Source organism: Bos taurus, chromosome 23 (assembly GCF_002263795.3).
Source record: "Bos taurus isolate L1 Dominette 01449 registration number 42190680 breed Hereford chromosome 23, ARS-UCD2.0, whole genome shotgun sequence".
NCBI lineage: Eukaryota > Metazoa > Chordata > Mammalia > Artiodactyla > Bovidae > Bos > Bos taurus.
In genome coordinates, this window is record NC_037350.1 from 19,799,792 (window position 1) to 19,815,340 (window position 15,549).

General features: G+C 41.7%; 1 protein-coding gene across 1 annotated transcript in view; it reads right to left on the reverse strand.

Moving 5' to 3' along the window:
* The window catches only part of CYP39A1 (cytochrome P450 family 39 subfamily A member 1), an 83,727-nt gene that overhangs the window by 5,200 nt on the left and 62,978 nt on the right, over positions 1 to 15,549 (reverse strand). The window contains exon 11 of the mRNA NM_001098938.1: positions 1,006 to 1,093. Within this exon, the coding sequence (NP_001092408.1) occupies positions 1,006 to 1,093 (88 nt within the window). The remainder of the gene's footprint in view (positions 1 to 1,005; positions 1,094 to 15,549) is intronic.

Genomic DNA, 15,549 nt, shown 5'->3' on the forward strand with positions numbered 1-15,549 from the left:
TACTCAAAATAGAAGTGCAAAAGAAATCAAGGCAAAGTGCTGAAATGTGCATATTTGTGAGCAATATAATATTTTCAGTGTCATTTATGCACTTACAGAATTTCTGTTGAAATGTCACCCAGGAGTTTTATTTATCCCTCCATATATTAGCCCTTAGTATATCAAGAGTAAATCATAGCACAAAAGGCTATGTGAATAGCCCTGAGATTGCAATTCTTAATTTCTAAGTGTCAGCCTCAGTTTAAATTAAATAGCACCTTTCATCCAGAGTTTTCAAAGGGACGTCCAAACACCTGGAATTAAATTGGACTTCCCCCTGTCTCCTCGGACAGTGGTCCTCAAAGTGTGGCGGCAGCAGCACCCAGAACTTATCAGAAATACAAATTCTCAAGCCCTTTGCCAGATCTACTCATCAGGAGCTCTAGGACTAGGGCCAAGGATTCTGCGTTCTAACAAGCCCCCTCCGTCTCAGCTAATTCTGATGCTCACACCAGTTTGAGGGCCACTGGTCCAAGAGAAGAGAACTACAGAAACACAAATGAGTTAAATGATTGAGAGGGCCAAAGGTCAGAGGTGGGGAAAGGTCATGGTCTTCACGTTGCGTTTCACTGTTTCTACTGTTGGGTTAATTTCCTTCTATGTCATTGCTTCCAAGTGGACTAACGGCTATGATTCGTGGCTCATGGCTCACTTTTGGACACACAGACATGCCTTTCTAGGGAAACAAGCCTGACATCAAGGCCATGTAAAAGGGTTAAAATGGATAATTCATTGGGGAGCTCCTACACTAAGTGGTGAAAACACTACTATTAGGTCCCAGTCTTATGATAATGGGGAACACAGAATTGACTTAGAATTAAAGGGATGTTTCTCAGTCTGCAGAGACGAACTGTTAAGATGAGCCTAAGTGAGATCAGTCAGCCCCTACCCAGTAATTAAAATGAAGGAGTTAGACTTTATCTCAAATTTGAAAGTCATGCTACTCAAAATTCTGAAAAGATTTACCTGTTTTGGCAATGGGTCAAGAAGACTGCAGTCATAATAATAAAATATTAAAATAATACATATTTGAATCTCCAACAGAGCCAGCCACCTGAAAGAAAAAGAAAATAAAATTGGTGCTTGGTATTGAAAGATGCATACATATCTTCCAGTAAAGAGTATGGGCTTCCCTGATGGCTCAAATGGTAAAGAATCTGCCTGCAATGCAGAAGACCCAGATTTGATCCCTGGGTTGGGAAGATCCCCTGGAGAAGGGCATGGCAACCCACTCCAGTATTCTTGCCTGGAGAATCCCAAGGACGGAGGAGCCTGACGGGCTACAGTCCATGGGGTCACAAAGAGTCAGACACGACTGAGTGGCTAACACTGAAGAATATCTATAACTACTCATATTTCAGAGCAAATGTGCTCTTCCTTGCAATATAGACCTTCACTATTAAGAGGACAGAGTAAAGAAAAACGTAACTCTTTTCTTTTCTAATACTGTCTACTCCATAAGGGAGTTGGCATGATTACAGTGTTTTAAAATGTGTATACAATGCTTAGCCAGTGGAAGCATTTAATGAAAGAGATTCCAGGTCTCTCCTCTAAGTTCTAGATTTGTCCTTTTCAATACAGTAGCTGTTAGCTACATGAGGCTATTTAAATAAATTTAAATTTATCAAAATTAAACATTTCAGCTCCTTAGTGGCATAAACCACATTTCAAGTGCTTAATGGCCATAAGTAGTTACTGGCCACCATATCGAACAACACCTATTTAGAACTTTTCTATGATCTCAGAAAGTTCCATAGGACAGTCCTGTAGGAATTACTGCCTAGATATTCTGGAGGCACTTTAAATTTCCCCTAACTGCCAATTTTTTTCTCTACTATAATCCTGCACTCAGGCTTCAAGGTTTTTGATCATACATCTCTGATAAGAAAATACTGTGCATACCCTACAATAAATGAAGACCCATTTATTTATAAATTATAAGCACTTCCCTGGTGGTCCAGCGACTAAGACTCTGCGCTCCCCATGCAGGTGGCCCAGCTTTGAACCCTGGTCAGGGAACTAGATCCCACATGCTGCAACTAACACCTACCATAGCCAAACAAATATTTTTTAAAAAACTATATATACATACCATTGTACTAGTTTACTGCTGACTTTGTATACACATATATATATACACAGAAATTTAAAAACTGAGAAAAGTGTAAATGAAATTCTGCTACTTTTCCTGGCATCCCAGTGGGTTGTTTTGAGCTCTCCTTAGGGGAGGCAGACCATTTTAGAGGGAATGGCCCCTAATAAGTACGATTAGTCCAACATCAGAAATCTGTATGCCATCGTAGAAACAACACTCTCCATTACCCTTCCTGCACAGTTGGGCACCGAAGTTTTTGTTTTATCTTCCTAATGCTTCCCCAGTCCTTCTCTGTATCCCCCTAACTCTAGTCCCTCCACTGCTCCCCACTGTAGATCTTCACCATTTACTGATGTCCTGGATTCCTGAATCACCTGGGCTTTCAGATTGGCTTCTCTGCTTTCAGTATCACTTCTCTCTACTCTGTCCTTTGCCCTACTACTGAAGAGAACTTTCTAAGACAGAAATTTATTGCCATTTCCTCATTTTACACACGTGTACTTAGTCACTCAGTCATGTCCGACTATCTGCAAGGCCATGGACTGTAGCCTGCCAGGCTCCTCTGTCCATGGGGATTCTCCAGGCAAGAACACTACAACGGGTTGCCATGCCCTTCTCCAGGAGATCTTCCCAACCCAGGGATCGAACCCAGATCTCCCACACTGCAGGCAGATTCTTTACCATCTGAGCCACCAGGGATGCCCAAGAATACTGGAGCGGATAGCCTATTGCTCCTCCAGGGAATCTTCCTGACCCAGGAATTGAACCGGGGTCTCTTGCATTGCAGGCAGATTCTTTACCAGCTGAGCTACCAGGGAAGCCCATTCCATTTATCAATGCTTCTTATTTCCTTCTAAATGCCTCAGGGAACACTGCCAGCCATGAAGACCTGTCTCCTACCTATTTCTCCAGCCTCCTCTCCCCCAGAGCTCCTCCTTAAAATCCATGCTCTTGCCACACTGTATACTTGAGGTTCTCTGAATGGCAATGCCATCTTTAGAAAGCCCTTCTCTTCCCTGAGGCTCAGTTTCCTCTGGAAGCATTCCCTGACTGCTTGCTCCTGGGCTGAGGTGCCCTTCCTGCCCATTCCATGGCTCCCTGGGCACACTTTAGCCACTGCGTCTACTGCATGAATTGTGATTGTTTATTAGCTCTCTCTCTCCTGGGATTATACTCTTGGGTCTTAGCACAGGGCATAGAGCTCTGCTAGTATCTAGTGTTGACTGATAAAAGGAACGATGATGGAAGGAGATGCCTCCATAAAGCAGATTCAGTTTCCTTATCTTTCCATCTTTTTCTATGTTTCTGTGGCACTTTTAACATCCCTCAATTAACACCATTATCCTACAATCCCACCCTATTACATTTAATCTTCTTCATGTCTGTCTCCCCTTATAGACCACAACCTCCACAAAAACAGGAAGCAGGTCTTATTTATCACTGAATCCTCAACGTTTGTTGATTGCATGAGTGGATGAATGAATATGAATGATCTGCTATTTGTATCAGATAATTAGATTTATTTCCCACTGGTATTCTTGAAACATCTTGCCTGTATTTCTATTTCAAATGAAATCTGGAGTGCTCCAGGTATTGTTAGAACCTACCTGGATACATCAGTTCTTCACAAATATTTGTGATGTAAATTTAATTCTACCTACGAGCCTGATGTGCCGCAGTCCATGGGGCTGCAAAGAGTCAGACACGACTTAGAGACTGACAACAACTTAGAAATGCTAAAGATAATTCATTTCAATGGAGTGTCAATGCCTATGAAATAGAACAATTCAATCTTTACTGATTTGGATCAAATTAAGCAGTAATTCCAAGAAAAAGCAATTTTGCTAATTTGCAGGTTCAGAATTCCTCACAATTAAGTTTTTGTCAAGCTTCTAACAAATTAGATTGTCCATTTCTGGCCATGATGGGCACACCATATCTTCTTCCCTTAAGATATATCCATAATGTATAACTCTGAAATGAAGAAGATAGCATAAATCACAAACACTGTTTGGAAACTGTAGCGGTGTTTAATTGTTGTTGATTATTAATGTATGTAACTATCAATAATAAATTCTTTGCATTATGACTTTTTTAGAAAGAGATATATCCAAATGTTTATTCTTCAGATTCTCTGCAGAATGACTGATTATCATCTTAATTTTGTGGGCATGCTAAATACTTCATTTCTGTGAGACAAAAAGCCATTAGACAGTTTTGAACAAATTTGACTTAAGTTTTTAAAAAATCATTCTGGCTGCTACTTTGAGAATAAAATATATGGTGATGGAAGAAGACTGATTTGGAAACAATTATGATCTTCCAGCCAACGGAAAACTTGGACCTGAATGGGCCAGGATGATGGAAATAGTCATGAGTCGTGGTTAGTATCTGGATATGCTTTGCAGGATAGGCTGATGGTTTGCATGACAGACGTGAGAATGGATAAGAAAGCTGTGGTACATATACACAATGGAGTATTACTCAGCCATTAAAAAGAATACATTTGAATCAGTTCTAATGAGGTGGATGAAACTGGAGCCTATTATACAGAGTGAAGTAAGCCAGAAAGAAAAACACCAATACACTATACTAACGCATATATATAGAATTTAGAAAGATGGTAACAATAACCCTGTATATGAGACAGCAAAAGAGACACTGATGTATAGAACAGTCTTTTGGACTCTGTGGGAGAGGGAGACGGTGGGATGATTTGGGAGAATGGCATTGAAACATGTATAATATCATATATGAAATGAGTCACCAGTCCAGGTTCGATGCGCGATACTGGATGCTTGGGGCTGGTGCACTGGGACGACCCAGAGGGAGGGTACGGGGAGGGAGGAGGGAGGAGGAGGGTTCAGGATGGGGAACACGTGTATACCTGTGGCAGATTCATGTTGATATATGGCAAAACCAATACAATATTGTAAAGTTAAAAAAAAAAGACTTAATGAAGGAATCAAGGGGGATTCCAAGTTTTTGGCCTGAGGAAATACAAGGGTAGAGCAATGGGGAAAGCTGAAGGAGGAGCAAGTTGAGGAGTTATCATTCAGAGCTCACTTTTGGACCTGTTCGTTGCAGTTGCTATTGACCAGTGCCTTGGAGACATCCCGTGGAGATGGTGAGTGACGACTAGGGACGAGCCTGGTGTTTGGGGGGATTCAGTCAGGGATGGAGGTACAAGAGACATAAATAGAGTCATCACTATTGGGACAATTATATAAAGCCAAGGGATAGGATGAAGTAGCGGATAGGTTAAACAGAAAAAAATAAGAAATCTGAGGAGACAGCTCTGAGGCAGTCCAAAATTTAGAGGTTAGACAGGTGAGGATGACCAGCAAAGGAATCTAAGAAGTAGCCAGAGGAGTAGGATAATGAAAAGAGTGATTATCTTCAAAGTCCAGTGAAGAAAGCATTCCATGGAGGCCTGAGCCCCTTCAGATCTAATGGGAAAGGCTGACGGTGAGCACTTGGGTGTGTGCTCAGTTGCTCAGTCATGTCAAATTCTTTGTGACTCCATGCACTTCAGCCTGCGAGGCTCCTCTGTCCATGGAATTTTCCAGGCAAGGATACTGGAGTGGAGCTGCCATTTCCTCCCCTGGGGGATCTTGCAGACCCAGGGATTGAACCCGTGTCTCCAGTAGCTCCTGCATTGGCAGGTGGATTCTTCACCACTGAGCCACCTAGGAAACCCATGGCAATGAGTACCCATATGTGAAAAGAAACATTAAAGTTCCTGCTCACATAAAACAGCCAATTCTTCTCAGTCCTCAGCTCCCTCTCTAGAAATGACTTAGATAACGATCACTACACTGACATTTTGCATTCAGTAGAATAAGCAGTGACTCCTCGATCTTTAGCAGCTGCCCAGCAGCACTAGAAAAAATGCTCGTTAATTCTGCATTTGTGAATTATAAAAGTTTTATAGGCTCTCCTTTATCCAAACAAATCCCATTTTCTTAGAAGTCTGTTTTTAGCCCTTTTCTAAGTTTAGCTTGCTGTGACCGAAGCACTTCTCTGAACTCAGCCCCGTGGGGAAAGAGTGCCTGGCACCCCTCCTCTCCAGTCCCTGGAGGAGAGGCACTGTGATAATAAAGACTGTGGACTGTCTGATGGGGAGGTGGGGCTGTTGCAGGGAAGAAAGCCCTCAGCTCCCTGCAGAAGGCACGGTGATGAGAGATGGAGCCGGAAGAGCAGGAGGAACTGAGGAACAGGCTGCCGAGGGGCTGGAATGAGTCAGGTGCTGGCGCTGGGTACTTTGACCCTGAGAGTATAACAGACCTTGTGAAGAAACTGTACTGAAAAGTGATACTTCTATGTGAAAATGAAGGCTCTTTAAACATTATCACACATAAGAGGCCCTCCACTAATACTTCCTCTATTATGCAAATATGTAAACAAGAAATAGTTCATAGGCTATTTAAGAGCACAAATTGGACTATTTTAGAAACACTAAGTATATTTTGATTAGAAATAGAACTAATGTTTATTAGTTCATTAAGATAGTTTTCCACTGGAACCTGCAAGCATTTTCTGAACTAATTTTAGTCTCTGTGATGTTCTTAAAAATCATAAAACTGAATTTCCTTAGGGTAAAACTATATTCTAGGTTTTTGACCAACTGATATTGTGTGCATTAGGGAGGCTTTAAATTTTTTCTTCTTTTGTTATTGAGAGGTAAACTAGTTCAGTTATTAAATTAGTATTAGGTATTGAAATAATATAAATATTAATATCATATTTACTATCATTTCTAAACATTCTGATATTCTAAAGAAAAACATGAGTTAATAAAACAGGTAATAAAATAATATGTGCTAAAACTCTTATTTTCTCCAAATATTTGGATATTCTAGCAGAATTACTACCTCAGTTATTCACTAAAATGAAGTTAATTTTTTTTGAAATGGCAAAAAGCAATTTGTGTTTACAAGCCTTTACCCTGTTACTGAATTTTGTTCTGATGTCTAAAATATTAGGGACTAACATACACATCTCTGTGACATTAAAGGTTTTTACTCCAAAGAAAGAGAGCTTCATAAATCCATATTTTTACAAAAGCTCTTCAGAAGCAAGTTGAGCTATGCTCATGCTAGGAATGTTTTCTTAATACTTCTAATGTCAAAACAGTGAAAGTAATGAGGCATATTATTTATCACAGATTTATTTTTTACACTTGCAAGAACAACATTGCACATCTACAAATAAAGCTCATTAAAATATAAACATGTTGAAAATTCCTTAAATACTGAGTACTTGTGTGTTTTCCCCATTTGTAAATAAATGCTCAAGGAGACCTACACACACTGAGCGCACAAAGCCCTACGAAACCCAGACTCGACGATCACATTGCTAGTAATGCACGCGGAGAGATGGGGAAGGTAACAGTGTGAGATAAAAGTGGAGACAAAAGGGCTACGGAGATCCGGGGACTGGAGCGAGCACTGTGGCCCGGAGTGATCAACTCCATATGGAGGTGATGCTTGAGCTAGTCCTGGAGAGAAGGACTGGCTTTGATAAGTAGACATGTTGAGTGGGGCATTTCGGACGCAGGAGAGAGCAAGAGTCAGAGGAGGAACGGGCACAGTCATGAGGCGACAACTGGTAGACTGTCTAGGGTGGGCGTTCCTAGATGTTCAGAAAGATGTATTTGTGTCAGATTCTGAAGAGTCTGGAGTTCTAGGCCGATGGGTTTTGCCAGTAGGCAGTGATGCCCAGCTTTAACAAGAAAGGAACAACTTAGAGATGATTATTTAAGGAAAATTCATCTGTTTGTGGTAAGTAAGACAGATTGAAAGAAGAGATAAAGGGGGAGAAGGATAAGAAAACCATGACATCTCCTGGGTCAAGATGACCTAGGTTAGGAGGTGGGAGTGGACGCGGCAGATTGAAAAGAGAGAGGGGTGAAGGGTGACTCTAGGAGCCGAGTGTCTAGGAAATCAGTGATACACAGAAGAGGAACAAGGAGCACAGAAGGAACACTAGGGTTAGCAGTAAGTCATGATTTTCATTGTAGATGTCTTGATTTTGAGACTGAATCCCTCTCTTCCTTTTTAAAAGAAAATCTCTCTTTTTGTCCTACTAGAAGTCATTGTGGGCAGTGCCAGCATGGGCTGGAAAACTGCCACTGTTGCCAGGAGCAGGGGCTCTGAAGTATATTCCAAGTTGCTACCAGCTGCAGCTTATGAAAATAGAATGATCTTGCCCTGGAATTCAGAGAAGGCAGTGTACAGACATACTTTCACAGGCATCCTTCATTGAAGCAGGGCTGGTCAAGTTAAAGGGGAAGTACTTTTCCCACACCCTCATTCCCTTTAAGAAATCTTACAGGAAAATGAAAACCATTTGGTGTCAGGAGGCAAAATTTTCTAGACCAAGGTTTCTCACACTTCAGCATGCATTGGAATCACATGGAAGGCTGTTCAAACCCACATCACTGGACCCACCCCCTCATGTTTCTGACTTAGTAGATCTGGGGATGGGCCACCCAATTTGCACTTTTTACAAGTTTCCACGTAATGTTGCTACTAGTGGTATGGGGATCATATTTTAGAATCATTAGCAGAGGAACATGATCAAGCAGAAAAGGGAAAATACGTTAAAAGCTGTAGTTTACCCTGGGGGATGGGATGGGAAGGGAGGCAGGAGGAGGGTTCTGGATGGGAAACACATGTGCGCCCGTGGCTGATTCATGTCGATGTATGGCAAAAACCACTACAGTACTGTAAAGTAATTAGCCTCCAATTAAAATAAATAAAATAATTTTTTAAAAAGCTGTAGTCTATCAAATCTTTTAGTTTTAGCACATAAAATTAAAATGACCAAGCATACCTCAGCTACACAGGAAACATTATGCCTGGGGTACCAAACTTTTGATTGGGAATGATGGCGTGGGCAAAATCTGGAAGAGTGAGCAGACAGATGGTGATATTAAATAAGGCGAAATAAATCCAGAATAAAATGAGAAGAATCAGATTAGGGTAAACTGGAAGAGAAGGAAAAGAAGAAAACATGGGAAAAACAGAAGAGAAGGGAATGGGACATATTTAAATGGGGGAAAGGAAGGAGAGAAAAGAGAGGACCTCAGAGCTTCTTGACTTGAGACACTGTTTTATATTTCATTGGGGAGATGAGAATCAGATCCTAGTGGGAGTACAGTCTCTGAGGCCACTGGTTTTCAGAGCTGCAGCCAGGGTTATTTTAACAGTGATCCTCCTAGAAGAAAAACTCTTATATGTAGGAGCTGTGAGCTAGATATCTGATACCTCTTTCTAAACGTTCTTATTCAACGAAAGGGCAAAAAATACTACTGACTTCATTAAGATAAACTACTCACCAAATAGAAATGATCTTGTGCTATAGCTTAAATTTCAGACCCTCCAGGAAAAAATTAAGAAGTGACATTTGTTTTTGTTTTCTTCAGTGATATACCCACCTTAAACGAAACTCAATCCCCCAAGAAGTCCAAGCTATTTAGAAAGCTACTAACTCATGTGGTTACTATATGTTAATATGATATGCCATGGAGTTAAATAGATCTTGAAAGAAAGCTTTTGCTCTTAAGGAAATTATAGATTACTTAGAATGCTTTTGGAGCTTCTCTTGTGGCTGCAATGTGGGAGAATCTGCCTACAATGTGGGAGACCTGGGTTCAATCCCTGGGTTGGGAAGATCCCCTGGAGAAGGGGAAGACTACCCAATCCTGCATTCTGGCCTGGAGAATTCCACAGACTGTATGACAGTATGGTCCGTGGGGTCTCAAAGAGTCGGACATGATCGAGTGACTTTCACTCACAGGATGCTTTTGGTTACAAGTGACAGAATAATCCACAACAGGCTGGGTTTCTGTATGGAAGGGATTGTATCACATTATGCACCTAAAAAATCTAGAGCTGGTGCTGACCTCAGGCAGAGATCACTCCAACAGTTCAATGACATAACCATGGAGCCAGTTCGCCTCTGCTGCCCTGCTCTACGGTACCAACTTCATCCTGCTTTTGCAGTTTCAAAATAGCTGCTGACAGATTCTGGGGCCAAGTGCTTCTTTGTTCACATCCTAAAGGGAGTGATTATTTCTGACCCAGAAGTCTCAGTAGAAACTTTCACTTGGTAGTTAACTGTATCACTTAAAACACAAGGCAAGACTAAAATCAATCACTATGGGAGGGGCGGCAGGGCAAAGGGAAAGGATGTGAGGATCGGTTTAGGGAACAGTGCTTCATTGCTATGAGCTGGGGGTGGAAAAAGCACCCCAGCATCCCATGAATCTAGGATGCTAGAAAATCTAGGAAAACTAGGGCAATTAGCAAGCAAGAAGGAGATAGTCAATGATGGGGAGATAAAGAATGGATATAACTGAACCACTGTGCTGAAGCCTGAAATTAACACAACATTGTAAATCAAGCATATGCCAATATAAAGTAAAAGTTCAATTAAAAAAATAACCCATGGGCAATATTGTGATATACCACAGCTTTAATTCCAGTCCTCTTTTCCTAGGAATTAAAACTTCTTTCTGACATGAGAGTGACCAGACTTTTTAAAGAGCAGCAGTTCAGTTTAATGAGGGGAGAAAGCCCATGGAGAAAAAAAAGTGATGGGGAGATACCCAGCCCAAAGTGGGCTTTCATTCTTTCCAACAGATACAAGTCCTGTGCAGGTGTTCTGTGCACCACGGAGGGGCCGGCAATCTATTTGGTAAACAAAAGGAAAAGAGGGTCCTTGCTGGCATTTTTGGAGCAGAAATGAACACATGAGCATGTTTTATTTTGGAAGCACTTTGGCTTAAGTATCAAAAATCGCTCTGGAGTGTGCTGCTTCTGTTCTTGACAGACTTAAATCTTAGCCGCATAGAAGTGTCAGAATGAAATGTTTGGGGAAGTAATGACTGCAATTTTGCCAATGGTTTCTGTGCCCCTTCGAGTGAGTCAGTGCTCTTCAGTAAAGCAGAAAGGAGAGAGAAGTGTGGCTGGAAGTTAATAAGGAACCTGGCCACCTCGTTCAGTCTTGCAGGTAACCACATCTGCTCTTCCCACTCCCAGCCCTTTCCCCATCTCCTCCAGGACACACGCACAGCCATAGTGAAAATGGAAACAAGCATATAAGTAAATCCAGCTCATTCAGTTCCATTGAGCAACTGGAGTGGAGAGGATGCATTTGTTTATGTAACAAATTCCCTAGAATGAATTGAACTTGCAACTTATCATGAAATCCGGAGCGACTGGAGTTCCCCTCTCCTCAAAAGCAATTGGCTATCCTCTAAGAGGTCAAGAAGCAACAGTTAGAACCAGATATGGAACAACGGATTGGTTCCAAATCGGGAAAGGAGTACATCAGCATCAAGGCTGTAGATTATCACCCTGCTTATTTAACTTATATGCAGAGTACATCATGAGAAACGCTGGGCTGGATGAAGCACAAGCTGGAATCGAGATTGCCAGGAGAAATATCAATAACCTCAGATATGCAAATGACACCACCCTTATGACAGAAAGCAAAGAGCAACTAAAGAACCTCTTGATGAAAGTGAAAGAGGAGAGTGAAAAAGTTGACTTAAAACTCAACATTCAGAAAACTAAGATCCTGGCATCCGGTCCCATCACTCCACGGCAAATAGATGGGGAAACAATGAAAACAGTGACAGACTTTATTTTCTCGGGCTCCCAAATCACTGCAGATGGTGATTGCAGCCATGAAATTAAAAGACACTTGCTCTTTGGAAGAAAAATTATGACCAACCTAGACAGGATATTAAAAAGAGAGACATTACTGTACCAACAAAGGTCCATGTAGTCAAAGCTATGGTTTTTCCAGCAGTCATGTATGGATGGGGGAGTTGAACTATAAAGAAAGCTAAGCGCCAAAGAATTTATGTTTTTGAACTGTGGTGTTGGAGAAGACTCTTGAGAGTCCCCTGGACTGCAAAGAGATCAAACCAGTCCATCCTAAAGGAAATCAGTCCTGAATAGTCACTGAAAGGACTGATGCTGAAGCTGAAGCTCCAATATTTTGGCCACCTGATGTGAAGAGCCAACTCAATGAAAAAGACCCTGATGCTGGGTCTTTCTTTCACTTCTGATGCTGGGAAAGATTAAAGGCAGGAGAAGGGGATGACAGAGAACAAGATGGTTAAAAAGTGAAAGTAAAAGTGAAGTCACTCAGTCGTGTCCAACTCTTTGTGACCCCATGGACTATAGCCTACCAGGCTCCTCCTGTCCATGGGATTTTCCAGGCAAGAGTACTGGAGTGGGTTGCCATTTCCTTCTCCAGGGGATCTTCCCGACCCAGGGATCAAACCCTGGTCTCCCACATTGCAGGCAGACGCTTTACCCTCTAAGCCACCAGGGAAGTCCGAGATGGTTAGACAGCATCACCAATTCAATGGACATGAGTTTGAGCAAGCTCCAGGAGATGGTGAAGAACAGGGAAGCCTGGCCTGCTGCAATTCATGGGGCTGCAAAGAGTGGGACACGACTTAGCGATCGAACGACAACAGCATCCTCTAAGCATGTAAAGGGGGAAAGCTACTTATAGTGCTTCTCAAATGCAAGATTGCCCAAAGATATTTTACTGAATGAGGCACAATTATTAAAATTACATTAAAGTGAAAGTCGCTCAGTCATGTTGCAACCCCATGGACTATACCATCCGTGAAATTCTCCAGGCCAGAATACTAGAGTAGGTAGCCTTTCCCTTCTCCAGGGATTTTTCCAACCCAGGGATCAAACCCAGGTCTTCCACATTGCAGCTGGATTCTTTACCAACTGAGCTATCAGGGAAGTCCCCCTCCCCAACACACACACACAAATTACATTATCATTAATATAATAAACACATAGAAACAACTGTACTCAGAGCTTCACAAACCACAAATATACAGCTGCCTTGCTACCACTAACTTATAGGCACATTACATTCCTACAAGCACTTAGCTTTTTTTTCCCCTCAGCGTTTGATACCACTCTCTTTCAGGCAGGTATGCTTTCTTTTGTGCATTTTATTGATTATTCTCATCTAGTCCACAAAGCCTTTTTCAATGCTCCTTCCTCTGAACTCCTATGGCATTTACAATATAGATGAATCACCTGGCATTTCTCTAATGCCATCTTATGCTGTTAAGTAAGTTTTTCATGTTGCTATGTCTCATCTCTCCAACTGCATTATAAGCAATTTAGGAATGCTGTGTGTCTTTGAATCTCTCTAGTGTCTTGAGGTGTCTTGAGTTAGACTATAAGCTCCTTGAGAAAAGGGACTTTGTCCATCATTTTGTTTTCCAAGGTAAGTCCTGGAACTGTACCCAGACATATAGCATACAACTGATGACTATTTATTGAATGAAGGATAATCATATGAATACTGGGTGCCCAAGAGATAACAGCAATGTGCTCAGTCACTCAGTTGTGTCTGACTCTTTGCAATCCCATGAACTGTAGCCCCAGGCTCCTCTGTCCATGGGGATTCTCCAGGCAAGAATACTGGAGAGAGTTGCCATGCCCTCCTGCAGGGGATCTTCCCAACCCAGGGATCGAACCCAGATCTCCTGCATTGCAGGTGGATTCTTTACTGTCTGAGCCACCAGAGAAGCCCAAGAATACTGAAGTGGGTTCCCTATCCCTTCTCCAGGGGAACTTCCTGACCCAGGAATCTAATCTATCAGCTGGAGCTATGTTTGAATTAATTTTCCAATAATAATGTGATTTTTGTTAGTAATTCAAGATAAATCCGTGACCTAGCACTGTCTGCCCTAGGATACATGAAAAACCCAAATACACACAAAAAGTAGAAATCATAGTTTCTCTTCCCGAGAAGTCCATGCTTCATTTCCATGTCTCAAGTACTGCAGCCTTCCTCTTATTACACCCTTTTCTTATCCAAGCATGCCTTTGTAAGGGGGGGAGGGTAATCTTGCCAAAGATCAGAGCTAGTGTTTTACACTGGAATTTAACCCATATCAATTAGCACAATGACACAGCCCACTGGGATCCTCTTGCAGGGATGGGCACCAAGGGCAAACAGGACTGTTGGCTTTGATGTGCATTCCAAGGGGTGGGTATGGCAGGCACATCCCTTTCTGCTAAGATCATCGACTCTCAGAGACACCCACTTGACACTGGAAATCCCCCATCCTACTCCTCCATCGAAATTCACAGTTCAGTAGGAAAATGCCCATTCTTCATTTCGTATGCTACTATGGCTGGGGCAGGCCAGTAGTTCACGTGTTTTCTCCTGTTTGTTTTTCTGCAAAATCACTAGACTTCTCCAGCAGATTTATTTGGGAAGAATTCCCTTCCACTGCAGAAATGTGTCTCGCCAGGGGTTCATCCTCTAAATATATTTTCTGAACTCCTGTCTTTCAAGGAGGAACTCTAGTTCTTCCATTCTGCTTTTTGGTTGGCGGCTGATGGCAGCACCAAGTTCTTACTCAGTGTTCACTTTGGAGAGGGGTTCTTCTGGTTTGGTGGCCTAAACACCAAGGGGTGACAGCTGCAAGCCCGCAGTGTTTTCTTGACAAACTTTGATCATCAGCTAGTTCACAGGCAAATTTCTCTGACTCACTGAGTATTTGGTACATGAGAAAATAAACTGGCTCGAGGCATACAAACTAAGAATGGGTGCATTTTCTAGGGATTATACTAAGGTTTTGTAGGATTATATTTCTAGTGCAAAGATCTTTCTTAGCACACACTGTCCAAATGAAATCATTCGCCCTCATGAACAATTTTCTGGTTTTTGTTTGCCTTTTTTTTTTTTTAATGTTTTATGGGTTGGCTGTTTAAAATAAGTAACAGAAAAATTATGGCTATTAAAAACAGAAACTTAATATAAAACTAAATAAACTAAGTTGGTTTTTAAAAATTAAGTCATATTTATTCAACATTCGTATTCAGCCTACAGATTTTGGTTATACGATATATATGTTGCCACACTTTGCACTCAAAAGTTTTCGAAGGAAAACCTAATGTCTTGTCCTCCAGACTGCTCCTATTCCTAATTTCTCTATTTCTACCATCTCTTCCAGCCACGTAAATTTAAAGCCACCATCCTCCTCAAATCCTCCCTTTCAGCTGATCACCATTTCTAATCATTTTCCAAATCCGATAGATTCCACCACTTCATGTCTCTGAGATGGAATGTTAGCATGACCTTATAACCTAAGGCATGCCCCACTCGAGTCTGCTCTACCCAAATCTTTGTAATACATCATTGGACCAATGTTCTTTTTCAATCTGTCTTCTAGTCACTACTGGCCCCAGTAATAGTAAAACCATAACCCCTAACCCACATACCCTTGATCAAATGACCCTTTGCTTACTGCTTCCTCTGTCCAGAAGTTCATCTAACTCTTCAAAGGCTTTTCTCCCCAGAAAACTGTCTAAGATCACCCTGATCAGATACACCCTCCCTTGAAT